This window comes from Mrakia frigida, assembly GCF_051309035.1.
Source record: "Mrakia frigida strain ATCC 22029 unplaced genomic scaffold BDY24scaffold_7, whole genome shotgun sequence".
NCBI lineage: Eukaryota > Fungi > Basidiomycota > Tremellomycetes > Cystofilobasidiales > Mrakiaceae > Mrakia > Mrakia frigida.
This window is the reverse complement of record NW_027481274.1, coordinates 259459-283326: the sequence shown is the minus strand read 5'-3', so window position 1 is coordinate 283326 and position 23868 is coordinate 259459. Positions and strand designations below refer to the sequence as shown.

Below are 23868 nucleotides of genomic sequence, written 5' to 3'. Positions count from 1 at the left end.
CCTTCCTTCCTCCCCTTCCTCCCTCCAGTCCTACCCCCTCACCCTCCTCAGCCTCATCCCATGCCTCACCCCTTCCACCCAAACCGCTCTTACCCCAACTCCCGAGGACGCGGCGCTTCTTCCTCGTCAGGTCGAGGAGGAGGAGGAGGAGCTCGAGACTCAACCGGAGGCTACATCCAACCGCAAGATCGCTACTCGGAAGATCACCAACCCAACGAAGGTATCCCTCGATCCAGAGCTGGTGCTGCGCCTGTTATTTCTGCTCCTCCTCCACCACCACCACCACCGCCGCCGCCTAGTGGACCCAGAGGAGGTGGGTGGGGAGGAGCTCGAGGAGGAGGAGGAGGAGGAAGGCATCAGAGGTGGGCAGGCAACTCGTATATCCCAGATCAGGATGAAAGCAGGAGGAGGAGGGAACGCTCTCCACCGAGGAGAGTTAGTGGCGGTGGAGGGTCGAGTTGGGTCCAGCAGCAGGACGACGAGGAGGGTTATCGACGAGGTTCAGGAGGAGCGAGAGGAGGAGGAGCGTTCAGACTTCCTCCTCGTCCACCACCTAGAGAGAACCTTCCGAGTCGACCCACCTGGGATGGTATGCGAAGGGAGGCGGAGAGAGGAGTCGCAGAGGGAGCAGGAGCAGGGTCCGGGTGGGAGGACAGGAGGGTCAGCGGAGGAGGAGGAGGAGGGAGCTCGTCGCATCGACCCGTTCCGGTTCCTGCTTGGAACCCATCAGCATCAGTACCACCTCCATCAGCACCCAGAGCTCAGAGGACGACCGTATTCCCTCCTCTATCACCACCACCACCAGCTCCTTCAGCACCAGCGGTTCCAGCACCAGCAGCAGCAGCAGCAGCAGCAACACCTTCGAACTCATCCTCCTCGTTCAGCTTCAACTCCTTCTTCCCTTCAGCCTTCCCTCTCCCTGCCTCCGCCCCAGGATCACCTCACGCTTCGATCTCAGCTCCGGTTACGCCCTTCCACGCTCAGTCACCCAAGTTCTCGTTCAACTTCAGAGGCGGAGGCGGAGGGAGCAGTCACGTCCCGTCGCCTTCGACGCTCCCGAATCAACAGCCTCAGTCCTACTTCGGTCAGCAACCTCCTCCTCCTCCGACGATGGTCAACCAGCTTGGTATTTCACCATCGTCGTCGTCGTCGTGGAAGCCAGCAGCAGGAGCAGCGGGTCCTTCGAGCTCGAGCTCGAATCAGCAGCAACAAGCTCCTCCAACCCTCCCCGTCCAACAACCAGCACCTCCACCTCCACCACCTCCTCCTCCCGCTCCCTTTTCCGCTCCTCTCGTCGAATCCTCAATCCCACCAACTCCTCATCAACCTCCTCAAGTCGCTCCAGCTCCAGCTTCAGCAGCAGCAGCAGCAGTCGCTCAGCAACCTCAACCTCAACCCGTCGACGCGCCAGCAACCTACGTCCCTTCGAAATGGTCCCCAGCTCGGAAGGAGCTCGAACGACTCGCTCCTGGTTCGGATGATCAGTCGGAGCCGATGGATCTGGAGGAGGAGGACGGCGAGGAGGAGATTCAGAGTCGACCTCCAAAGCAGGTTCCGGCGGAGGAGGGTTCGAAGGGGAGGGAAACGGGAGGTCAGGTCGTCGACGAGGAACGAGACGATTCTCGTCCTGATCCGGAATCACCTACGCCGTCGGTTGATGGGGAGGAGGAGGAGGAAGGGTCGTCGGTTTCGGTAGGAGGAGAGAAGAGGCAGAGGCAGAGGCAGGAGAGAGAGGAGATGGAAGTTGACGCGACCGGGTCTTCGTCGCAGGAGGCGAGGGAGAGGCAGAGGCAGAGGTCGTTGTCGCCTATTTCGGCTGCTTTGAGGAGTGGGAGGAGGGAGAGGGAGAGTTCACCGCCTACTGGTTTTGTTGGATCGAGGAGGGAGGGAGAAGGAGAGGAGAGGAGGGAGGAGACGGGAGTGAGTCTTTCGATCTGGTTTTTCGTTTTCGTTTTCATTTGGGAGCGGCTCGCTGATTCTTGTCGTTCCTCTTTCGTGTTCTTTTGTGTTTGATCAGTCTCAACAACAACAACAACAACAATCCACCCACCCAAAACTCGAACCCAATTCTCCCATCCTCCCTCCCGCTCCCCTCCCGCTCTCCCTCCAACCCTCCGAAGACATCAAACCCACGCTCCCTCTCCCGTCCCTCCCAACCCCACCTCTTCCTCCTCCTCCTCCCTCCAAACGTCCAACGCGCGGAGCAGCCTGCTACCCTTCCTCCACCACCCCCGTCTCCTGCTTCGCGTCCTCGAAATTCAAACCCTCTTCTCCCTCCCTCTCCTCGTCGGACCTCAACCGAGAAAAAGACGGAGCCAAAACGACCCAAGCCGTCGCTCGGAAACTGTTCGAGGCGGACAAGGTCCGGGAGCTGGAGAACGGGTGCAGGAAGGTTGAGGGAGTGAGGAGGTGGAGGGACGATGGACTGGCGTTGGATTGGTGTTTGGTGTTGGAGGAGGGCGTCTGGAGCGTTTGGTATCCGACCGAGGAGGGAGGAGGGTTGCGGAAGGAGGAGAAGAAAAAGTTTAGGGTGAGGGTGGAGGAGGATGTGAGGAGGAGTGGATACGAGGTTGGGAAGGTGAGGGAGTTTAGTGATGGGAGGGGGGTGGAGGTCCTTTGGAAGAAGAAGAGGTTGGAGACGGTGAGAGGTGGGGAGGAGAGGGAGAGAGGAAGTGGGAGTGCGAGTGCGAGTACGAGTGCGACTCCGGTTGCGAGTGGGAGTGGAAGTGGAGCAGAAGAGGCGATGGTGGGAGTAATGGAAAACGTGGTGGTCCAGGTGAGTTTGTCTTTGGTTTCGTTCCGAGTCGAGTCCAGGCGCGTCGAGTTTCGACGCGTCGTCGTCGTCTTCGGCTTCGTTCGAGCAAGAGACGCATCCGCTGATTCTACGCTCCTTCGACGATTTCTCAAACCTTGTAGCAGCAGCCTCGAGTACCAGCAGCAGTCGTTCCTCCACACCAACCTCGACCAGCAGCAGCCGTCGCTCCTCCCGCTCGACCTCAACCTCAGCCCGTCGTGGTTCCTCAGCTCCCTCCTCCAGCTCTAAGGAGGCCTCAGGTTCCCATTCGTGGACTCTCAGCACTCGAGAAGCCTAGCGAAGGATCGGTTCGATCCGCTCCACAACCTTTTCAGCTTCCGACGGATCCTCGAAAGGTTCGTTGCGCTTTTTTCGTCTCCCTCCTTTCGACCAACATCTTCCCTCGACTGACCGTCTATCTTTCCTCTACATATCACAGAGAAGCACGCCTGCTACAACTCCTCGCGCCTCTCCGTCTCCAGCGTCTCCCGTCGTCAGAGCTCAACCTCCCGCTCCCGTCGTAGCTCGTCCCGCCGCTTCCTCTTCCTCGTCGTCGTCTCAGCCCCAACAGCAACCGGCCCATCCAATCCTTTCGGAGAAGGCCAAAGGGAAGCAGCCTGAGCGAAGGAGGGATTCGGAGAGGTCGAGGTCGAGATCTCCTCCCAGGAGAACCGTTCAACCGAGCGTCCCACCCTCGACCTCTCAAGCTCGTCGAGCCGAACCTCCTCTCCCCGAACCTACCACAGCTACTCGACGACCTCCTTCTCCACCACGAGCCGTCGCTCAACAACCTACTTCGGTTGCGAAGATCGTCGTAGGATCTCCGAAGACGACCAAATCGACTGTTCCCGCTCCCGTCCCCTCCTCTCGATCAACACCCGCTGCCACTTCGTCCTCATCCTCTCGACCAGCTCCTCCTCCTGCTATGTCCCAAACCAACCCCGCAGCTCCCTCTCTCGCTCGATCGCTCTCGTCCTCGTCCTCGACGTCGACCTCAACCTCCGCAAAGAAATCCCTCCTCCCAACCCAAGACGGTTCCTCCTCCTCGTGGTCAGCCCTTCGACCTTCACCCAAAGTCGTTTCGAGGAGCAGTTCAACCTCCGTACCCACCGTCGGGTCGTCGTCTCGAGATGGAGGAGGAGCAGATCGAGAGTCGTCGTTGGAACTTGCGACGATGAGGAAGGAGATGGAGAAGCTGAGGGCAGAGAAGGAGGCTGCTGAGAACGAGACAAGGAGGATCAAGAGGGAGAGGGAGGAGCTGGAGTTGGCTAGGGATGTGCCGACGGAGGTGATCATCACTGGGATGCCGGTGGATGCGACAGAGTTGGATGTGAGTTTGGCGGTTTCGTTCCTTTCTTTCGCAGACGTCGTCTTGGTTCGCTGAGGGTTCGCTGACCTTTGGTTTTCTTCCCTGATTTTTTCTCAGACGAGACGATTCATCTCGCCTACTGCCATTCCCATGTTCGTCGAGCTCTCAGCTTCCTTCTCTTTCCCTCATCTTCTCGAACGCGTCTTGCTTCGACTCCCGTACTGACTTCTCCCCCCTTTCTTTCCTTCTCTATCCCCCCAATCTCAGTCTCAGCGTCGTCCACCAAGGCTCCTTCGTCGTCGTCAGACTCGCCAGCGACCAGGACGCACGAACCATCGTTCGACTCCTCAACGGGCACGACTTCAGTTCGAAGTCCACCACCGTCAAGGTCCAGCTCGTCGTCACAGGTCCCTACCGACCCGTCCCAAAGGAACAGCAACACCCTTTGCCTCCCTCTCGATCTTCCCAACTCCCTACCCCTCCTCCAGCAGGATCTCCGTCGAAACAGAACGCCGAGATGGACGACGACAGGACGCACGGAACCGGCTCCTCCTCTTCTTCGAGAAACAACAACAACGCCGTCGCTGGGCCGTCGAGGGTCGCATTCCTTTCGGGAGAGAAGAAGAGGAAGGTCGTGAACGATGGGGAGGACGACGAGGAGGATGAGCTCAACGACAGTGCGTTGAGGAAGAAATCACATCGACCTTCCTCGCCCTCGGGAGCGATGCAACTCAAGAAGACGACGACGGTTAAGTTTACGGAGATAGTTGGAGATAGATCGAGGTGGATCATTCCGACGGGATCGTTGATCGCTCATGCTTCGATGAACGGTGAGTCGCGTCCTAGTTTCTTCCTTTCTTTCTCGCTTCTCGAGATTGAAGCCTCAGCGGCTGATTCTCTCTCTTCCTTCCTCGCTTCTCAGGTGTTGTCTCCCTTTGGAGCCGAGATTCAATCCAGTCAGTTCCTTGCAGGGATAGGCGTCCAAAAGGAGAGCTGGTCGACCTTTCCTTCGCTGACTTTGATGATCTTCCTCTTCCCCTCAGGACGGCCGCTCGAAACGTCAACTTCAAGATGGATCAAAGGCCCGGAGTTGGATTGGAAGTCGCCGCTCTCGCTGGAGATCGACTCATCGTAGGATTCGCTCGGTACAAGGCGAAAGCCCTAGCGACGGATCCGTCTGTGCAGATCGGTTGGGTTGACCTTCGAGACACGAATCCTCAAGCCGTCGTGAGTCTTCGTCTCCTTCTTCTCTCTCACTTCTCTCCACATTCTGACTTTCCTTTCCGATTCCGCTTTTCCAGCCTCGACACCGTCTCCTCTCCGAACTAGGACACTCCGCCGAAACGGGCGTGTCGTCTCTCTGCGGTCTCCCTTCCTCCCTCCAACCCGACGCTCCAAACACCACTCTCTTCGCCTCAGGAGGAATCGATCACAGCGTTACGTTCTGGAAGATCTTGGAAACGGAACTGGTTTGGAAGGAGAAGCTCCACAGCTCTCACAAAAGCAGAGTCGACGCGCTGGCCTTCTGTCCGACGAAGGGTTTGCTCTGGTCGGGTGGTGGATCGACAGGCGAGTTCTTTTTCGAAAGTTTCGCAGAAGAGAAAACTCTAGCTGACACCTCGATCTTTCATTCCAGTCGTGGCCTACGACATGCGAGGAGAGAGAATAGCTCTCCAGGTCGCGGTTCCCAAATTCGACGTCTCCGTTTGCCATCTTCACCTTCATACCTCGGATCCGAATGTGCTCTTACTCGAGGTGAGTCTTTCTTCTACTGTTTTTGCGTTTTCTCGACGCTGGCTGATCGACCACCGACGCGTCCCGTCCCCTTCTTCCCCGTCCAGGTTCGAGCGAGCAAACGGTTCAGGCTCTTCGATGCTCGCCAACAGATCCGTCTCGTGGACTTCGGAGTCGAGGAGACCAACGTCGAAGGAACCGGTGCAGGAACGACCACGACCAAGTTTCAGAAGGCATCGTTCCTAGAGAACAATGTCGCCAGTGGAGATCGAAAAGGGATCTTGAGGGTCAGTGCTTGCTCTTGTCCTCTTTCATGCCTCCCGAGAATCGAACGAGCTGACCTGTCTCTACCTTTTTATTGCTACGTTTGCAGATCTGGGATGTTCGAAACCTCTCGAAACCGACTCAACAGGTTCGTCCTCCTGGTTCTGGTATCGCATCCCTCCATGCTCCATCTGACTCGTTTTGTGTTCTCTTTTCTGCAGATCAAACTCTACCCGGACGGACACGAGATCAGGCAGGTCATCCTCGACGGAGATTCACGACTCTTGGACCTCACAAAGTGGGGGTTCAGCGTCCGAGACTACACGAGGTCTTGACTCCTCTCGTCTTCGTGTATCTCCTCTTCCCGTCGTTACCTTTCTTCTTAGACCGCTGCATCACCTTTCCAAACCTTCGAGGTTTCTTCCACTTCTTGCTCGTTCTGGTCCTTCCCTTCGTTTTGCTTCAACTCCTTTCTGTTGGTTCGTTCGAACGCGTCTCCTCTTGCACGCACTCCTCGCTTTTTCGTTCCTTTGATACACGCTTTCTCGTTTTACGTACCCTTGGTTGTTACACTTTCATCGCTACCCTCCCCATAATATCTTCTTTCTCGTCTTCCATCAATTCTTCTCGCAGACAGATAGCTGCGGGGGGCTGAACGACCAAGGGAAGGAGGAGATCGAAGTGCTGGCGTCCTTGAGCTTCCCTCCCGACGACTTCCTCCCCTTTCCTTTCCTTCCTTCAAGGATCGTGCTCAAAACAGCTGGTGAGACCTTCTGAGCGTTTCCTCGATATATATATATATCAGCTCGCTTCGAGTCTGGATAGCTGACGAGGCTCTATCTCTTGATCTTTTTGCAGGACGAGCTCACTCCGTCGGCCGACCCTCCCTCCCTCCATCTCCTCTTCCTTCCTTCGTTCGAGAAGATGTCGACCTCCATGTTCCCCTCGATCTCGTCCGAGGATCTTCCTACTGGCCAAGAGCTTATCATGCTCTTGATTTCTCTTATCGTTCCCTTCGTCTTCGCTGTGAGTCCCTTTCATCTCTTCCCTCCTTCCCCTCGAGCTCACCTCAAACTGATTTCATCCTCCCTTTTGTTCGTCTGACAGCTCTACGGTCTCCTCGTTCACCTTACACCGGAACACGAACCTCCTGTTCGCTCATCCCTCTCCTACACTTCCCCAACCTCTTCAACTCCTCAACCTCTGCCTCCTCCTCTCTCCTCGCCATCGCCTCCTCCTCAGCGAGCTCTCTCCATCATCGTCCCGGCTTACAACGAAGCCCTCCGACTGCCAGCTATGCTCGGAGAGCTCCATGCTTGGCTCACTTCTTCGGAGAGGACGAGGGAGCAGGCGTTTGGAGCTGTTGGGGAGGAGATCTCAGGATGGGAGGTGATTGTCGTTGATGACGGGAGCTCGGACGAGACGGAGGAGGCTGCTCTGAAGGTTGGGAGGGAGTGGGAGAAGGGACCTTGGGGAAAGGGAAGAATTGGGAAGGGAGAGCTGAGAGTTGTCAAGCTTGGGAAGAACCAGGGGAAGGGTGGAGCCGTTAGACATGTGAGTAGCGCTCAAAAGGGAAGGGAGGACAGGTCGAGGTCGAGCTCAGCCTTTCGTTCTGACGCGTCTCGATTCCTCTTCGCTTCGCTTCCTCTTCGCAGGGTGTCCTTCATTCAAGAGGAGCTCGAGTTCTCTTCGCCGATGCAGATGGAGCCTCAACTTTCTCATCCTTGGAACAGCTTCAAAAGGATCTCGACGAGGTGGAGGTCGACTTCCCAACTTCATCAACCGACTCTCCCTCCCGCTCTTCCGCCGAATCGAAGCCTGAACAGGTCAAGGATGGACTTCGGAAACGTGCGACTGGCAAGACCAACGGATCAGCAACCAAGTCTGGAAGCTCTTCACCCAAACCTACCCTCGGTCTCTCGATTGGAAGTCGAGCTCATCTCGTTTCAACCGATCTCGTCGTGAAGGTGAGCCCTCTCCTGCCTTTTCCTGCCTTTCTTCGTTCTGGAACAGCTTAGCCGACGTCCTTTTCTTCTCGCAGCGATCCTTCCTTCGAAACCTGCTCATGCACGGCTTCCACGTTTTCGTCAAAACCCTCGGAGTTCGAGACGTTCGAGACACTCAGTGCGGTTTCAAGGTCGGTCTTGCCTCCTCTCGCTTCGCCTCGATTCCCTCACTGACCCTCTCTCGGTTCTTTTGCGATACTCTCGATCTTATAGCTCTTCACTCGACCAACAGCAGCTCTCCTCTTCCCTCCGATGCAACTTTCCCGCTGGTCCTTCGACGTCGAACTCCTCGTCCTCGCCGACATGTGTCGACTCGCCGCTGCACCTCCTTCTTCTCCCACTTCGGATCCCAACGCACCTCTCCCAGTTCCTTCTGTACGTCTCGCTCCTTCCTTCCACTCTTAATCGAACCTCCTCGCTGACTCCTCTCTCTTCGTTCGACCTCTCGTCACTCGCAGAAATCAATCCCCTTCAAAATCCCCGTTGCGGAAACGCCGATTCAGTGGCACGAGGTCGCTGGATCCAAGATCAGTCTCACCTGGGACTCGATAGGGATGGCGAGGGATCTCGTGGTGTTGAGGATTTGCTTGGGAGTGGGGAGGTGGGTCGCACCGGTGTTGCTCGTCGAGGAAGAGAAGGACAAGAGTTCTTGAGGCTAGAAGGGAGGGCCAAACTTGATAGCTAGGTATCTTTCAAATACTCCGCAAGTTCAATGCTTTCTGCGAAACGACTCGAACGCTTTCGTTGAAGAGAGAGACAGAGAAAGCGAGACTCGCCGATACAAAAAGAAGAAACAGAAACAGACAGCGAATCAACAGAAAGAAGATAAGCCAGACAGTGGGACAAAGGATGCGAAAGTGATGTACTGCGCTAATGATAGATAGAGAGAGAGGAAAAATGCAAGAAAGAGAGCCAAAATCGAACCGAGGATGCAAAACCGAGAATCTCCCCTCGCCTCCTCTTCCTCACTCGTCCTCCCCGTCCTCTCGGTCCAAAGTCTTCTTGAGGCTTTTAGCGATAGCGTAAGCGAGTTGCCAGGGAACCGAGTTCCCGATCTGACTGACGATCTCCCTCAAGCTCCCTTCGAACTCGATGGAGTCTCGAATCCCCTGTCCTCGGCTGGAAAGAAAGCGAAGAAGGAGAGAGGGTCGAGTCAGGAAGTGATGAAGTGGGAAGTTATGAAGGTTTCTCGGTCCCTCTTCCTCGTCAGAGTGCAGAAGGAACGAGGGAAGGTTCAGGAGAAGGGGGACACGAGCAAAGATGAATTTACGCCATTTCTCGAATCGAGTAAGTTCGAGCTTGCTGGAGAGAGGCAAAGTAAAAAAGGAAAAAGAACAAAGAGATCAGCGAGGGATCGGCCAGACGACGAAAGACGACTTACTCCGTAGTGGAGAATGGCTCCACCCCAACCAAGCTGCAGAAAGAAGAAAGAGACGCGTGAGCTCGAGTCGAGGAGGCCGGAGCTGGTAGAGGAGATAAGAGGGATTCAAGACGTACCGGATCCAGAGAGCAGGTGAACGTGATGAAATGCGAGGTGGAGGGGAGTCGTCGGTACCAGTCTATCCGAGCGAAGGACGAAAGAAAGAAGTCCGTTTGTTCAGCGACGCGAAAGAGAAGACGGCATCGCCGTAGCGAGGCGACTCACTTGGATGAATCTCCCCCTTCATTGCCTTGAGGTACTTTTTCGGAAGATCTGAGGGAATCGAAGCATCTGGGTCAGCGAAAGAAGTGATCTGAAAGCCAACGACGCAGAAATCGACTCGCACTCGCCCTTGAAGCTCGCATCTGCACGAAGAGGGACGTCGAGGATTCTGCAGGAGAAAACCTGACGGTCAGGTACTCCGAAGAATCATCAACTAGGAGTATGCAGTAGGGTAGAGACTCACGTGTTCTTCTTCAAATCCTGGTAATGAACGGGGATGTGAAGCGAGACCTCCTTCAATCCATCCCGAAGCCTCTCCTGCTCGTCGTTCATGGGCCTACTCGCGTATCTCTTCATCGTCGAAGCAGGCTCATCATCGAAGTTGGTGGTGAGGTCGAAAGCCGAAAGATCTCCGATGGTGTCGATAATCGTCGGCGCGTCGAGGAGACCAGGAGGACGGTTCTTGTGGTCGGGAGGGAGGGCTGAGTGGGTTGCGGAGGGATGTTCGAAGATGGGATATCCTCTGAGAGTAGCGCATAGAATGAGTCTCTCACGTTTCTGGGACGACCCGTGCTGCAGATTCCGAGACGAAGGAAAAATGGGGGGAAACGTCAGTCGGAGGTTCGACGCGTCGCGACAAATCGAAATGATGCAAGACCAACGTCAGTCGCCATTTCGACCCTGTAAACGAAGGAGTATCTGAGAAGGAGACAAAACGGATTCGCATTCAGAAAGAGATCCGAGCTCAAGCGAGGATGATGCGACGAAACTCACCCGAGTCTGAGAAGAGCGGCCTCGATCAAGTTGAGAGGTCTGCCGAGTCCAGATCTGAACGAGGGAGGTTCCAGAGTCCCAGAACGTATCTTGGGAACTACGTGAAAGGTGGTAAAGTAGCGGAAACGAGACTCAGTCGGAGCCTGAGCGAAGGGAAAGGCGAGGGACGGACGCAGGGAGAAGGACGACGAACCGTTCTCGAAAACTATGTAGATCGGCTTGAAGATCTCCAACATGGTGAGCGTTGTCGGAATTAATCCCTTGGAAGGATCGTAGTCGTTCTTCGCGCTGTCAAGAAGAAATAGATATAGCGATCAGCGGATGAAAAGACAAGTCGACACGATGTTGACACGAACGAGTTAGCACCGCTCCAGCCTTGACTGTTGAACGGAAAGAGGGAAAGATAAAGCGATTAGCGGAGAGAGATACCCTTGGAACTCATATGAGATGGTCACTCACCAAGGCAGCGTGATGATTCTGTCGAAGAGAAAAGTGAGAACGATCAGTATTCAAAGAGAGGGAAAGAAGATGAGATCGAAAAGACTCACGCAAGTCCCACCTCTCCTGATTTGGTAGGCAGATCCGAAAGCTTGTAGTATCCGGTGTAGGCGTCGTTCAGTCGACCGTCAAGCTGATCTGCCAGTCCTCGATCCTTCAGACTGATCAGGGGAGGAGGACCGTCGTCGCCCTCGACCTCCTCCTTGAGGGCTGAAGCGACGGCTGCGACGACGTCGTTGATGTCCAAGTTGAGGACTCGAGTATTCGGGGAGTTGATGCTGTGCGAAAAATGGAGGTTCGAGAGGTTCAGCGATAAGTTATGGAAGAGGGGAACAGACGAGGACTCACGCATTTGTAGCTGCAGGAATGGGATCACTCTCAATCGCCCACTCGACCTCTCCGACTCCAGCATCGACGAACCCTTGAGCCATTCCCCCGAATCCCGAGCATACATCGAGGATCTTGAGAGGGGTCGAGACTTGGTGAGATTCCGAGTAGTGGTTCAGGAGGGTGAAGCTCTTTGAGTCGGTTTCGAGTCTTCCGACGGAGAGGGAGGCTCTGAAAGTCGAGAGAGAACGTCACAAAGAGTTAGCCAAGGTCTCGCATAGCTGAAATACGAAGGTACGTACCGGCAGAAAAAGTCGAATCCATCGACAGGCCCATCCGAGAAGTACTTGACCGAGACTTTGGTTCGAAGAGAAGAGATGTGCACGTCGTCGAACGAATCACTCTTGTAGAGCTCCTGGTCGTGTCCGAATGATCCACTCGCGGTCTCCGACTTCGAGTGGTAGTACCATCTGATCCTCATCTTTCCAGGAAAGTCCTTCTCGGATAGCACTCGGTAGAACTCTTCGATTCGAGCGAACCTGTAAACGACGTCGCGAAGGAGGTCGTGAGCTCGGCTCAGAAACGAAAGGTAGATAGAAAGAGAAGAACTCACCAACCCATCCCTCCTGGACCAGCATTCGGACCTTCCTTATCCTTGACTGGGATGATGAGATGTACGTGATCGTGTCGCTATGAGACGAAAAAACGAATCAGCGAGTCGAAAAGAAGGGGGTCGCGGCGGAGAAGGACCGAGGACGCTCTCAACTCACAGAAAAAGTCTGATCTCCAATCGAAATCGAGTTGTATGCCCTTCCTCCTCTAACAGGATCCTTGAACACGACATCTGATTTCGTCCAAGGGACGTCGGCGTTGAACAGTCGTTCCGAGAGTTGGTCGGCGACAACTTGCTGCTCGCTCTGCTGAGTCTTGAGTTCTTCGAGGGTAGGCTGACCGGGGATGTTGAGGATCTTGAAGTCTGGACCACATGATCTTCCAGTGAGGACGGCGACGGATGGACTTCGGACGGGTAGAGCTTGGGGAGGGAGTGCGAGTTTGTCTTCCTCGACGTCGATTCCGACTGATCCTCGACGGTTCTGCCCGAGGAAAAGGGAGAATCCGACGATCAGTTTCAACTCAGAGGAACAGATCAGCCCAACCCGAGACAGTGCTCAACCAAACGAACCTTCTTGCCTCCCTTCTCCTTCTGCTTCCCTTTCTGCTTCCTCCTCGACGCCGAAGTCGTTGAGTCCTCGGCGAGCATCGTCACCCTTCGATTTCTGAGCTCTCGAGATTGATTGCCTGTGGTAATGGGGACAGCCAGAGCGCAATCAGTCAGCTGAGATCTCGAGGTCTGAGAGTCCAGGTCAAGTTCGAGAGACCGACTCACCATCCTTGGACTTTTGTTCCTCCTCGCCGTCCGATATCGCGTCTGCCGACTCTTCTCCAATCAAAACGTAGCATCCTGCCGAGCTGGTCGAAGAGGTAGTAGGAGAAGGAGGTCGTTGTTGAGTTGGGCGGGAAGGTTTGGTGCGGGAAGAGGAAGCGACCTGCGACGAGCGAAGTTCAGAAAGCGTCGACAGCAGACTAGTCTTGAGACCGAAACTTACATCGGAGTAGGGAAGATGATGATCGCTTATCGGTCGCTGTACCTTCAAAAGGCGAACCAAAGGAACATCAGCAACGAGATCTCGAGAGATGAAGACGGAGAAGGACGCGTTTCCGCCTCAATCTTCAGCTCAAGACCTTTCTGTGAAGCATAGTGATCACGTTGAAATGCTCACCTGTACGGTGCCAGATTGCTTGGTCTTCTTTCGGAGTCCCTCCCTGTGTTGGACGACGGCCTCGTCGCGTTCCTCTTCCGAGTCCGAGGCGACGACTCGACGTTTCTTTGGTATCGAAGATCCGGGTCGAGGTAGAGGAACGATGGGATGAAGAGGGGATCCAGGAGGTGAAGGTGTGGCGAGGATGATCTGATGGGGACCAATATCAGACTACGAATCTTCCGAGGGAGAGCAAGGGAGCGGGAAGCAAAGGAGCGGGAGGGAGGGCCCACCTCGTCGTCTTCTTCTTCTTGATCTTCGTCCTCCAGAGCCACCGTGTCGTTCTCCTCCTTGTCCGAGGGTTGAAGCACGATCGTGTTCGAGCTTGCTGATCTTGAGAAGGGAGTTCTCCTAGCGGTCTAAAAAGAGGTTCCGAGAACAGGAACGGGAAGGTCAGCTCGACTCCTCTTCCCCTACCTCTTTCGTCCTCTTCCCTCGTCCTGGAGCTGCCCAAACTCTCTCCGAAACTGTGACCGACTGTAAAGCAACTCACAGCCTTGTTGATTGCTGGTCTCGACCTCTCCTATACCAGTCGAACCCAAGAAATGAAGGGTCTCAATCAAGGGTCGTTTCACCTTCTCCTCCCTCTCCCTTTTTTGAGCTCTGAGAGTCGTAGAAAGACAAGCCTACCGGTCTCTCCTCTATCTCTACGAAGCACACGGAATCCCTTTCGTCGTCGTCAGTTCCTGCGGAGTCAAGGGAGTCAGAAGGAGAGTTCATCAGGTCAGGAAGGGAAGGAGAAGCGAAAGGGTCGAGCTCACCAAGGACGATCTCGTCACTATCCTCCTCCATCTCTGGCTCCTTGAACGAAGGTGGACCATGAGTTGCTGGGTTGATCAACATCCTCTTCTTGGGCATTTTCGGATCGTGCTGTAGGGCTTTAGTGCTTGTCCGTCGAGATGGTTAAGGAGAGGGAGGGAGGAAGGTGAGCTCGCGTCTTTGCGATCCGATTGGCTCCGTCTCTCTCTGCTCCTTTTTTTGATCGAGATCGTCTGTGAGATGACTTTAGTCAAAGCTCAGCTGAAGTGAAGTAGCAAGCTGCAGTTTTAATTTTTTTGGGCTTCGGCTGCTGATCTCTCGGCCACCTTCCTTCAGAGCCAGCTCACGCCGAACGTCTCGCCTTCAACCACGACTCTCTCCTCTCCTCTCCTTCCCTCCCTCTCTTCCCTTCTCTCGGTACATAGATGTCCTCCCCTCAAAAGGAAGACGTTCCCCCGTCACTTTCGGAGGATCGACCTCCTCCTCCCCCTTCCAAGGACGTTCCAACCTCAACCAAGGTCGTGAACGACGCTCCTCCTTCCTCCAACAACGAAGCTCAACCTCCTCCTCCAGCTTCAGCAGAAGCATCGTCGAAGATAGAAGAAGAGGAGGACGTACCTCTCGAGGAGGTCTCTCTCGGAGCACCAGCAACAGCACCGTCGGAAGAGCAGCAGGCAGGGACGAAGGTACCAGAGATGGCGGTGTTCCCTCCCTCACCTTCAGGAGGTTCAACCTTCAAAGAGGTCAATCTGGACCAAGATCTGGACGTCGAGGAAACTAAGGATGGAGTCGCTCTCCCCTCTCCTCCTACGAAGGAAGCCGCTCCAGCACCCTCGTCAGCTTCCATAGCTCGCTCCTCGACCGTCCCTCCTCCTTCCTCCTCCCCTTCGACCCAACCCTCCTCCGTCGCTCTCTCCCAATCCACAACCTCCCTTCATCGACCAGCTTCCTCCTCAGCCTCCTCAGTTGCCTACCCAGCCGCTCCCAACACCGTAGGAGGAGGAACCAGCAACGGAGGAGGCTCTCAGCGATCCTCCCTCTCCATTCTCCCATCCACGACCCTCTCCTCCATCCATCTCCTCACCGCCCTCACCACCATGTCTCAATCCAAGGACGCTCGTCGCTCCCAACCCTTACAAAAGGCTCTCGCCACGGCTCTCGAAGCTCTCAAAGCTCCGGAATCCCACGACGTCCCCATCGCTCAGGAGATCATCCTCGAACCTCTTCGACTCGCCTGCGAGACAAAGTCAGCTCTCCTCCAAACGACCGCCCTCGACTGCATCTCCAAACTCGTCTCCCACTCCTTCTTCCACACCTCCTCTACCAACGCCCCCGAGCTCGCCGACAACCTCACTCAGATCATCACCGCCACCTACACCGAAACCACCCCAGATTCGGTCGCCCTTCAGATCGTCAAGTCCCTCCTCGCCTTGGTCCTCTCGGCCACGGTTCCCGTTCATCACTCGAGCTTGCTCAAGGCAGTCAGGACGGTCTACAACATCTTCCTCCTCTCTACGGATCCTATCAACCAGATGGTCGCTCAAGGAGGTCTCACGCAGATGGTTCACCACGTCTTTGGACGAGTCAACGTCGCAGCTGCCGTGGCAGCCGCTTTCGAGAAGTCCTCGTCGTCGAACGGAGCCACAACACCAGCTGGAGGAGAGCCCACAACTCCGTTGACGGCAGAGTCAGCTCTCGCAGGCTTGGGTTTGGCGAGCATGGCTTCATCAGGGACGGTCGAGAACGGAGGAGGAGACGGAGGAATCGAGAGGTCGTCAACGCCCCTCGTCTTCGAGGATACGAGTGCTGAGGCTGCACCTTCGGTCACCTCTCCCACCCCGAGCATACCCAACACTCCGATATCTCGAGCAGGATCGACGGTCGCTCCCGGGACACCTCCTCAGATTACTCTGTTCGTCCACTCGTCCTTCTTCTCGACGGACTAGCGAAAGAGAGTCGAAGCTGACATTTTCCGCTCTTTCTTTCCTCCATCACCTTCAGCTCCACCTTCGCCCTTCCCAACCCGAACGACGCCCAGCCAGAAGAGGTCGATCCCGACAACATGTCGTCCGTCGGAGGAGTTCCTCTCACCGAGCAGGAGATGTTCATCAAGGACGCCTTCCTCGTCTTCCGAGCTCTGTGCAAGCTCACGATGAAGCCTCTCATGTCTGAAGCGTGAGTTCTAGCTCCTCAACATAGTCCTCCTCTATGAAGGAACAGAGCTGACCTTCTCCTCCCTCCTTTTCTTCCCCTCTCTCCTCTCTCAGCGAACGCGACGTCAAGTCCCACGCCATGCGATCCAAGCTCCTCTCCCTCCACCTCATCCTCACCATCCTCCAATCCCACGTCGGCCTCTTCGCCTCTCCTCAAATCCTCATCCCTTCGTCGAGCTCGTCGAGAGCTACCTTCGTTCAGGCGACCAAGCAGTACCTTTGCCTCAGTCTCAGTCGGAACGCCGTCTCCCCCGTCGGACAGGTCTTCGAGCTCAGTGTAGAGATCTTCTGGAACGTCCTCAAGGGGCTGAGAGGGAAGATGAAGGTTCGTCGATATTTGTATTCGCTCAGGTCCGAATTTGCGAGCTCGACTACGTTCCGAAAACACCTCGCTGACACGCGTCTCTTCTTGCTCCTCTTCTCCTTCTCCCCGCTACAGAAAGAGATAGAGGTCCTCCTCAACGAGATCTTCCTCCCCATCCTCGAGATGCGAACTTCCACCATCAAGCAGAAGGCCACCGTCCTCACCATCTTCCTCCGACTCTCCCAGGATCCTCAAGCCCTCGTCGAGATCTACCTCAACTACGATTGCGACCGAACCGCCATCGAAAACATCTACGAACGACTCGTCGAGATCGTCGCCAAGATCGGCGCTACCCACTTCGCTCCCGTCAAGGGAGACCACCCAGACGGAACCGTCGCAGCAGGAGGAGTCGGTCGAAACGAAGGAAGTCGATCAGCAGGACACGACAAGGGACCCGTCATTCCTCCCTCTTTGACGACTTCAGCCCTCGGACACAGCAGGGACGAGTCGTTCTCCTCGTCGAATCGAGAGGCTTGGGCTCATCTTCCGGCGGAGGTCAAGCTCAGGAGGCAGTCGCTCGAGTGCTTGGTGACGGTGTTGCGGTCGTTGGTGACTTGGGGAACGGCTGCTCCTCGTGCGGCTGCGACGTCGAACGCTGCTGGGGACGGAGGCGATGCTGGAGCTAGGCATTCGGAGGAGACCTCGAGGGACGAAGGATTGGTCCTGGATAGGAGTGTTGGAGGAGCGGCGACTCCCGTGATGGGAGAGGAGGAGATGGACGATCCCGAGAGGTTCGAGAGTGCGAAGCAGAGGAAGACGACGTTGATGGAGGGAATCAAGAAGTTCAACTTCAAGCCGAAGAAGGTGAGCAGCTCCTTCATCTCTCAGAAGCACGTCGCAGACTGAAGATCGTTCGAGTTGAGCTGACCTTCTCTCTCTTCTCTGTTTCTCAGGGTATCCAATTCCTCGTCGAGGAAGGATTCATCCGAAGCAAGGAGCCCGCCGACATCGCTAGGTTCCTTCTGCAGGGAGATGGTCTCAGCAAGGCTATGATCGGGGAGTACCTCGGAGAAGGGTTCGTTCTTCTTTCGCGCTCGACACGTCTCGTCTCCTCTCCTCTGAAGACGCGTCCTGACTTTGCTTTCTCTCTCCTTTTCTTTCCTTCCCTCTCTCCCCACTTCCACAGAGACGAAGCCAACGTCGCCATCATGCACGCCTTCGTGGACATGCTCGACTTCCGAAACATGAAGTTCACCGACGCCGTTCGAACCTACCTCCAATCCTTCCGTCTCCCAGGAGAAGCTCAAAAGATCGATCGATTCGTCCTCAAGTTCGCCGAACGGTACATCGCTGGAAACCCTCGAACCGAGTTCGCCAACGCCGATACAGCCTACATCCTCGCCTTCTCGGTCATCATGCTCAACACCGACGCTCACAACAAGAACCTCGGGGGGAAGAACAAGAGGATGACCAAAGCCGAGTTCGTCAAGAACAACCGAGGGATCAACGATGGGAAGAATCTGCCGGAGGAGTTCCTGGGAGAGATCTACGACGAGATTCACGCCAACGAGATCAAGATGAAGGACGAGGTCGAGCCGCCTCAACTCACCGTCGCTCCCGGGCTCGCCAACACCATCGCCAACGTCGGTCGAGATCTCCAGAGGGAAGCGTACGTCCTTCAGTCTGAGGGAATGACCAACAGGTCCGAGGTTCGTTGTATTCTTTCTTGCTTTGATCGTTCCGCCTCGTTCCAAATTCGAGAACTGATCTCGACTCTCCCTTCCTCCTTTTCCTTCGACCACCAGGCTCTCTTCAAGACGATGCTTCGCCAACAACGACGAGGAGGAGTTCGACAGGCCGAGCAGTACTACTCAGCTTCTCATCTCGAGCACGTCCGACCCATGTTCGAAGTCGCCTGGATGCCCTTCCTCGCCGCTCTCTCGGGTCCTCTCCAGGAGACGGACGACCAGGACGTCGTCGAGCTCTGTCTCGAGGGATTCAAGCATGCTATCAAGATCGTCTGCCTCTTCGATCTCGAACTCGAACGGAACGCTTTCGTCACGACTCTCGCCAAGTTCACCTTCCTCAACAACCTCAGCGAGATGAAGCCCAAGAACGTCGCAGCGATCAAGACCCTCCTCGACATCGCCGTCAGCGAAGGAAACTACCTCAAGAGCTCGTGGAAGGACGTGTTGACGTGTGTTAGTCAGCTGGAGAGGATGCAGCTCATCTCGAACGGGATCGAGACTCCTGATATCGGTCGAAGGTCGTGAGTCCTTATCCTCTCTTTTTTCGTCGTCCGACGTTCCAAACTCGAGGCCCGAACTGACCTGTTTCTCCCATTCTGCCAACAGCTCGGTCGTCAGTCGGAAGTCGAGCACCAAGTCTCGTCCAGGCGAGGACGTCGCCTTCGAGAGTCGATCAGCTCAGGTCACCGTCGCCGCCGACATGGTCTTTTCGTTGTCGAAGCATCTCTCCGGAGTGAGCAGATGTTTTTCTCCACTTGTTCGCTGCCTTCTAGACTGATAGCTGACCTGCTCTCTGTCTCCCTGTCTCTCAGTCCGCCATCGTCGAGTTCGTCCAAGCCCTCAGCGACGTCTCGTGGGAGGAGATTCAGTCTTCGAGCGGATCAGACCGTCCCCGCCTCTTCTCCCTTCAAAAGCTGGTCGAAATCTCGTATTACAACATGGGTCGGATCCGTCTCGAGTGGTCCAACATCTGGCAGATTCTCGGAGAGCATTTCAACCAGGTTCGTTCGAGCCTCTTCCCTTCGACGCGTCTCGATTTCTGACTTTGCCGTCGCCTTTCTTCAAATCAGGTCTGCTGCCACAACAACGCCAACGTCTCCTTCTTTGCTCTCGACGCTCTTCGTCAACTCGCTATGCGTTTCCTCGAGAAGGACGAGCTGTCGCATTTCCAGTTCCAGAAGGACTTCCTCAAACCGTTCGAGTACACGATGATCCACAACACCAACTCGGACGCTCGAGATATGGTTCGTCGAGCCTCCTCATTCGACTCCCTTGTCTTTCTTCCTAACTCAATCCGTTTCGTTCTGCTCGCAGGTCCTCCAATGCCTCCAGCAGATGATCCAAGCGCGAGTCGGAAACATGCGATCGGGATGGAGGACGATGTTCGGAGTCTTCTCAGCAGCAGCCAAGGTCCTCACGGGTCAGTTCGCTTCCCTTCCTTTCTTTCTGACTGAGGTAGAGTTCGAACTGATCATCTCTCCCTTCTCTTGACAGAACGAGTCGCAACCTACGCCTTCGAACTGGTCACGCTCATCAACCGAGAACACTTCGCCAAAGTCGTCCGATATGGAGCCTTCGCCGACCTCACCGTTTGCATGACCGACTTCTGCAAGGTCAGCAAGTTCCAGAAGATCAGTCTCCAGGCCATCGAGATGCTTCAAGGAGTCGTTCCAGCCATGCTCGCCTGCCCTGATTGCGCTCTTTCGACCCCCAACCACTCCCCGAGCCTCACCAACGGAGAAGCACCTCCGGCGGACGATGCGATGGTCAAGTTCTGGTTCCCAGTTCTCTTCAGTTATTACGATGTGATCATGAACGGAGATGATCTCGAGGTTCGACGAGTGTGAGTCGAGTCTCTGGCCTTCACTTTTCTCGACGCGTCTGACTCCTTCCTTTCCTCCTCCTTCGTTTTTTCGTTCTCGCAGAGCGCTGGATTCGCTTTTCGACACCCTCAAGAAGCACGGAGCTACCTTCCGAACGGACTTCTGGGACAGCGTCTGCCAGCAGGTCCTCTTCCCCATCTTCGCTCCTCTTCGTTCTGGACCGATGCAGGAGGAGATGAGCTTCTGGGTTTCGACCACGATGGTCAGCGCTCTCAGGAACCTCGTCGACCTTTACACCTTCTACTTTGAGATCCTCGAACGGTTCCTCGATCCACTGCTGGATCTTTTGTGTTTCTGCATCGATCAGGGTACGTCCGATCTTCCCTTCGTCGTCCGTCCACGTCTCTTCTCCTCTTCCCGCCGCTGACCTCCTTTTTCCCCCTTTTTTCTTACAGAGAACGATACTCTTGCCCGGATAGGTTCGTCTTCCTTTCTGTTCCCCTTCGATTTCGCTCGAGAGCTGATCTCTTTTCCCTTTCGTCTGAACAGGAACGACGTGCTTCCAACAACTCCTCGAGAACAACGTCCGGAAACTTAGTCCTGCCAAGTGGGAGAGGATCGTCTCCGCCTTCGTCCAACTCTTCCAAACTACCCTCGCTCACATGCTCTTCGACGAGAACCTTCGCTCGGAGAACGAGGTTCCCGAATCGCCTGCTTATCTCTCAGATCCAGGTTCGTCGCGTCTCGGCCTCCTTTGTCTGGAAGCTCGAAGCAGACTCACCTCTGATCCTCCCCTTCCCTTACTCTCTTTCTCAGCACCAGCAAACGGAGCTCCTCCTCCACCCGGGGCCACCCTCGGAATCTCCTCCGTCGACCGTCGTCGAATCTTCCGTCAGATCATCCGGAAATGCGTCCTCCAACTCCTCCTCATCGAAACCACCCACGAACTTCTCCAGAACGACGAAGTCTACCAAACTATCCCCGCCGAGCACCTCCTTCGATTCCTCGGAGTTCTCGACGACAGTTACCAGTTCGCCAGGAGGTTCAACGCCGACAAGGATTTGAGAATGGCCCTCTGGAAAGTCGGTGAGTGCCTGCTTGAGTCTCTGTGCGACGACGAGAGACGAGAACGGAAACTGATGATCTCGCCTGCTCGTTCGCCTTGCTCAGGTTTCATGAAGCAGCTTCCCAACCTTCTCAAACAGGAGTCGAGCAGTGCTGCGACTCTGGTCAACAACCTCCTTCGAATGTACAACGATCCTCGGGAGGATCATCGAGCTACGAGGGATGGTGTTCTCGTCAAATTCGTTCCGTGAGTCCTGTCTTCTCACTCTCGACGCGTCCTCCTTTCTCTCGGCTGACCTCCGTCTCTCTTCCGTTCTTCAGGCTGAGTCTGGACATCGTCAAGGACTTCAACTCTCTCGATTCCGAGACTCAGGTCCGACATATCACCGCTTGGAGTCCGGTCGTCGTCGAGATCCTCCAGGGATACTGCTTGTTCGACGACGAGAACGTGAGTCGATCTCTTCCTCTCTCCTCCTTCTCGCCGTCGCTGACTCCGTTCCCTTGCTTTCCCTCCAGTTTGAACGACATCTCCCGGCTCTCTACCCTATCGCTACGGATATCCTGCTGAGGGAGAGCGCTCCAGAGGTGCGGGAGGCGCTGAGGTTGTGGTTCGTGAAGGCCGGACGGGCGCGATTCGGTGCACCTTAGTTTTTTTTGCGTTTCTTCTCCCCCTCTCTCTCCTACTCTATACTCTATCTTCTTTTCTGCTTGCTTTTCTGTCTCTCTCCCTCTCTCTCTCTGGAACGAATTGATGAACCAATCCACTGAACTCGTTCTTTTCCATCCGAGAAAAAGAGGTCTGGGCTGAGCTTGATCGATGGAAGAGGGCGATCGCAACTGTCTCTTCCCTCGTTCCAAAAAACACCTTTCACCCCTCAACCACATCTCCCTCCCTTCCTTCGACCTTCATCTCTCTCCAAACATGTTCAACCAGCTTAAAAACGCCGCCGCCTCGTTCAGCCAGAACCAGGGAGGAAGCAACACCCAGCAGAACCAGCAGTCGAACGGAGGTCAAACCTCCAACACGGCTTCTTCGGGAGGGGATGCTCTCGACAAAGGAAGTGAGTCAGAGCTCTGTCATTCTCGCACGAAGATGGACTCATAGCTGACCTTTGCCCTTTCGTTCTAAGTCGACTTCTTGAGCAAGAAGATGGGAATGAACAACGTGAGGATAGAGCTCAGCTTTCGACCTCCTTCCATCACTTTTGCTGCATCTTGTAGCTGATCTCGCTCTCCTCCCATCCGTTCTTTCTAAAGACTCACGCCCAGACCGAGAAGTACTCCGATATGACTCGAGAGCAGTACAAGAAGGTGAGTTCTCTGCTCTTCGGTCAACCCTGAGCGACCCTGTTGAGCTTCGATCGACCTCCTCCCTTCCCTTCCCTCTCCCTTCTTTTCGCCGCCGCTTTTCTTTTCGTCGCTGCGTTTCCTTCAGATGACTGGAAAGGACGTCCCCATCGCCGACAAGGAGTACAGGTAGCTTGGTCTCGAGAAACTGAAATGGAGGAGGCATTCTGTTCGAGATTGGGAGATGGAGGAGGAGCTATACCGCTGGAGAGGATGGACTAGCCAAGAGTTCTGGTGCTGGCGGATCGAGAGATATGCACACGCTTCATTTTAGCCTAAGATTGGAGTGGAGATTGGTAGAGGGAAAGAGAGAGAGATGGAGATCGACGACTTTGTCTGAGCCGCGACGCGTCGAGTTGGTTCGGGACTCTCTCGAAAGATTATCGCGTCGACGACATCAAATACAGACCGGGCAACGCGTAAGGGACCTCGTCGCTCACCAGAAGTAACCCGAGGCATGAGCCATCAACAAGGCCGGCTCCAAGCTCATCTCTCCTGATCCCAACCAGTAGCCAACATCAGGATCCCCTCTCCTCTTCTTCCACTGCTTCCTCGACTCCTCTGGCGAAATGGGTCCTAGACTAGAGCCCGAAGGTTTCTGAATGGCTCCACCCCAGTTGTACTCGTCCTCGAGGTGGAGAAGACGAACGAGTCTCGTGAACCTTCTTCGCTCCCGAGTCGTAAGTTGGAGTCTCCCGACGAGGCTGAGCGTATGGGAGGCAGTCGGCATGTCCTCATCGGGTGCGAGAGATGAGAGTGAGGAGGTGGCATCGGTGGTGGCGGAGGAATCGAGGGTAGTTGAGGTCGGGGTGAAGGGGATTCCGATGATCGTGTCGAGGAGATCTGCCCTGTTGTCGCGGTTATCGGAGAAGGAAGGATGAACGACGACGTCCAACTTGAAGAGCGAAGCGATCTTGATGATCTAGGCAGAACGACAGGCAGTAGCGAGTTCAGCCTCTTCCAGCCGAAGTCGAGGAACGACGTCGACTCACCTTCGGGATCCACCACTTGGAGAGCTCGCTCATGAACTTCCCACGACGAGTACGATTCCAGTCTAGATCTCTATCGAAGTAGTCTTCCTCTCCGAGCATGCAGCAATGGGTCCAGGACAAGCAGTCGATTCCACACCCGTGGACGTAGCGGTTTCCCTGACTACAGAAACAATCTCCTGTCGCGATCCTGAGAGCGTCCCTGACCGGTTCGCAGAGACTGAGATGGACGTGGGCGAGGATCTCCTCGACGACTTCGATGGGGAAGGACGCGATGGTAGCACGACGAGCGGAGAGAGGAGTGAAGACGAGAGTGGAGGATCGAGCTCGAAGGTGGAGGAGGGAGAAGAAGAGTCGAGCTGGTTCGCTCGCTTCGTACGCTCCAACAGCTGCAAGAGCAAAGGGGGTGTCGAAGTCAGCGACCAGGAAAGAGTTCCGACGTTTCAGAGAGA

The 23868-nt window shown here is 55.4% G+C and overlaps 8 protein-coding genes across 8 annotated transcripts; 5 read left to right on the top strand and 3 right to left on the bottom strand.

The window, feature by feature from the left end:
- The first annotated feature begins 237 nt into the window (after nucleotides 1-237).
- On the top strand, nucleotides 238-1918 carry BDY24DRAFT_381680 (uncharacterized protein). Its single transcript, XM_076639383.1, has one exon. The coding sequence runs from the start codon at nucleotides 395-397 to the stop codon at nucleotides 1694-1696; it is 1302 nt and encodes a 433-aa protein (XP_076498778.1). The 5' UTR covers nucleotides 238-394; the 3' UTR covers nucleotides 1697-1918.
- Nucleotides 1919-5105: 3187 nt separating this feature from the next.
- On the top strand, nucleotides 5106-6727 carry BDY24DRAFT_265090 (uncharacterized protein). Its single transcript, XM_076636871.1, has 6 exons — nucleotides 5106-5330; nucleotides 5405-5672; nucleotides 5740-5858; nucleotides 5945-6124; nucleotides 6211-6249; nucleotides 6323-6727. Exons 1-6 carry the CDS (start codon nucleotides 5175-5177, stop codon nucleotides 6434-6436), a joined length of 876 nt encoding a protein of 291 aa, XP_076498777.1. The 5' UTR covers nucleotides 5106-5174; the 3' UTR covers nucleotides 6437-6727.
- Nucleotides 6728-6733: 6 nt separating this feature from the next.
- Nucleotides 6734-8854, top strand: ALG5 (dolichyl-phosphate beta-glucosyltransferase). Its single transcript, XM_076637852.1, has 7 exons — nucleotides 6734-6864; nucleotides 6960-7127; nucleotides 7209-7655; nucleotides 7757-8068; nucleotides 8143-8238; nucleotides 8321-8482; nucleotides 8566-8854. Exons 2-7 carry the CDS (start codon nucleotides 7026-7028, stop codon nucleotides 8758-8760), a joined length of 1314 nt encoding a protein of 437 aa, XP_076498776.1. The 5' UTR covers nucleotides 6734-6864; nucleotides 6960-7025; the 3' UTR covers nucleotides 8761-8854.
- Nucleotides 8855-8880: 26 nt separating this feature from the next.
- Nucleotides 8881-10902, bottom strand: BDY24DRAFT_381676 (S-adenosyl-L-methionine-dependent methyltransferase). Its single transcript, XM_076639382.1, has 10 exons — nucleotides 10717-10902; nucleotides 10524-10620; nucleotides 10412-10448; nucleotides 9994-10322; nucleotides 9878-9918; nucleotides 9753-9800; nucleotides 9605-9666; nucleotides 9489-9521; nucleotides 9378-9409; nucleotides 8881-9226 (listed from the first exon to the last, which is right to left on the bottom strand). Exons 1-10 carry the CDS (start codon nucleotides 10757-10759, stop codon nucleotides 9073-9075), a joined length of 876 nt encoding a protein of 291 aa, XP_076498775.1. The 5' UTR covers nucleotides 10760-10902; the 3' UTR covers nucleotides 8881-9072.
- On the bottom strand, nucleotides 10540-14064 carry BDY24DRAFT_265026 (uncharacterized protein). Its single transcript, XM_076636870.1, has 15 exons — nucleotides 13799-14064; nucleotides 13662-13691; nucleotides 13402-13527; nucleotides 13130-13318; nucleotides 12956-12997; nucleotides 12736-12895; nucleotides 12532-12647; nucleotides 12119-12442; nucleotides 11962-12038; nucleotides 11651-11887; nucleotides 11370-11579; nucleotides 11072-11299; nucleotides 10983-11000; nucleotides 10717-10903; nucleotides 10540-10620 (listed from the first exon to the last, which is right to left on the bottom strand). Exons 1-14 carry the CDS (start codon nucleotides 14024-14026, stop codon nucleotides 10777-10779), a joined length of 2112 nt encoding a protein of 703 aa, XP_076498774.1. The 5' UTR covers nucleotides 14027-14064; the 3' UTR covers nucleotides 10540-10620; nucleotides 10717-10776.
- A 235-nt stretch (nucleotides 14065-14299) lies between these two features.
- On the top strand, nucleotides 14300-21736 carry SEC7 (Arf family guanine nucleotide exchange factor SEC7). The gene is made up of 19 exons (XM_076639381.1): nucleotides 14300-15839; nucleotides 15929-16102; nucleotides 16195-16465; nucleotides 16580-17308; nucleotides 17398-17519; nucleotides 17631-18153; nucleotides 18250-18713; nucleotides 18799-18925; nucleotides 19005-19193; nucleotides 19263-19436; nucleotides 19507-19612; nucleotides 19687-20035; nucleotides 20118-20383; nucleotides 20471-20494; nucleotides 20565-20747; nucleotides 20832-21101; nucleotides 21186-21327; nucleotides 21402-21528; nucleotides 21597-21736. Exons 1-19 carry the CDS (start codon nucleotides 14353-14355, stop codon nucleotides 21726-21728), a joined length of 5859 nt encoding a protein of 1952 aa, XP_076498773.1. The 5' UTR covers nucleotides 14300-14352; the 3' UTR covers nucleotides 21729-21736.
- Nucleotides 21737-21742: 6 nt separating this feature from the next.
- On the top strand, nucleotides 21743-22719 carry BDY24DRAFT_381666 (uncharacterized protein). Its single transcript, XM_076639380.1, has 4 exons — nucleotides 21743-22141; nucleotides 22211-22245; nucleotides 22338-22391; nucleotides 22516-22719. Exons 1-4 carry the CDS (start codon nucleotides 21898-21900, stop codon nucleotides 22558-22560), a joined length of 378 nt encoding a protein of 125 aa, XP_076498772.1. The 5' UTR covers nucleotides 21743-21897; the 3' UTR covers nucleotides 22561-22719.
- Nucleotides 22720-22759: 40 nt separating this feature from the next.
- Nucleotides 22760-23774, bottom strand: BDY24DRAFT_381665 (uncharacterized protein). Its single transcript, XM_076639379.1, has 2 exons — nucleotides 23420-23774; nucleotides 22760-23349 (listed from the first exon to the last, which is right to left on the bottom strand). The coding sequence occupies exons 1-2, from the start codon at nucleotides 23516-23518 to the stop codon at nucleotides 22864-22866; spliced, it is 585 nt and encodes a 194-aa protein (XP_076498771.1). The 5' UTR covers nucleotides 23519-23774; the 3' UTR covers nucleotides 22760-22863.
- Between the last annotated feature and the right edge of the window lie 94 nt (nucleotides 23775-23868).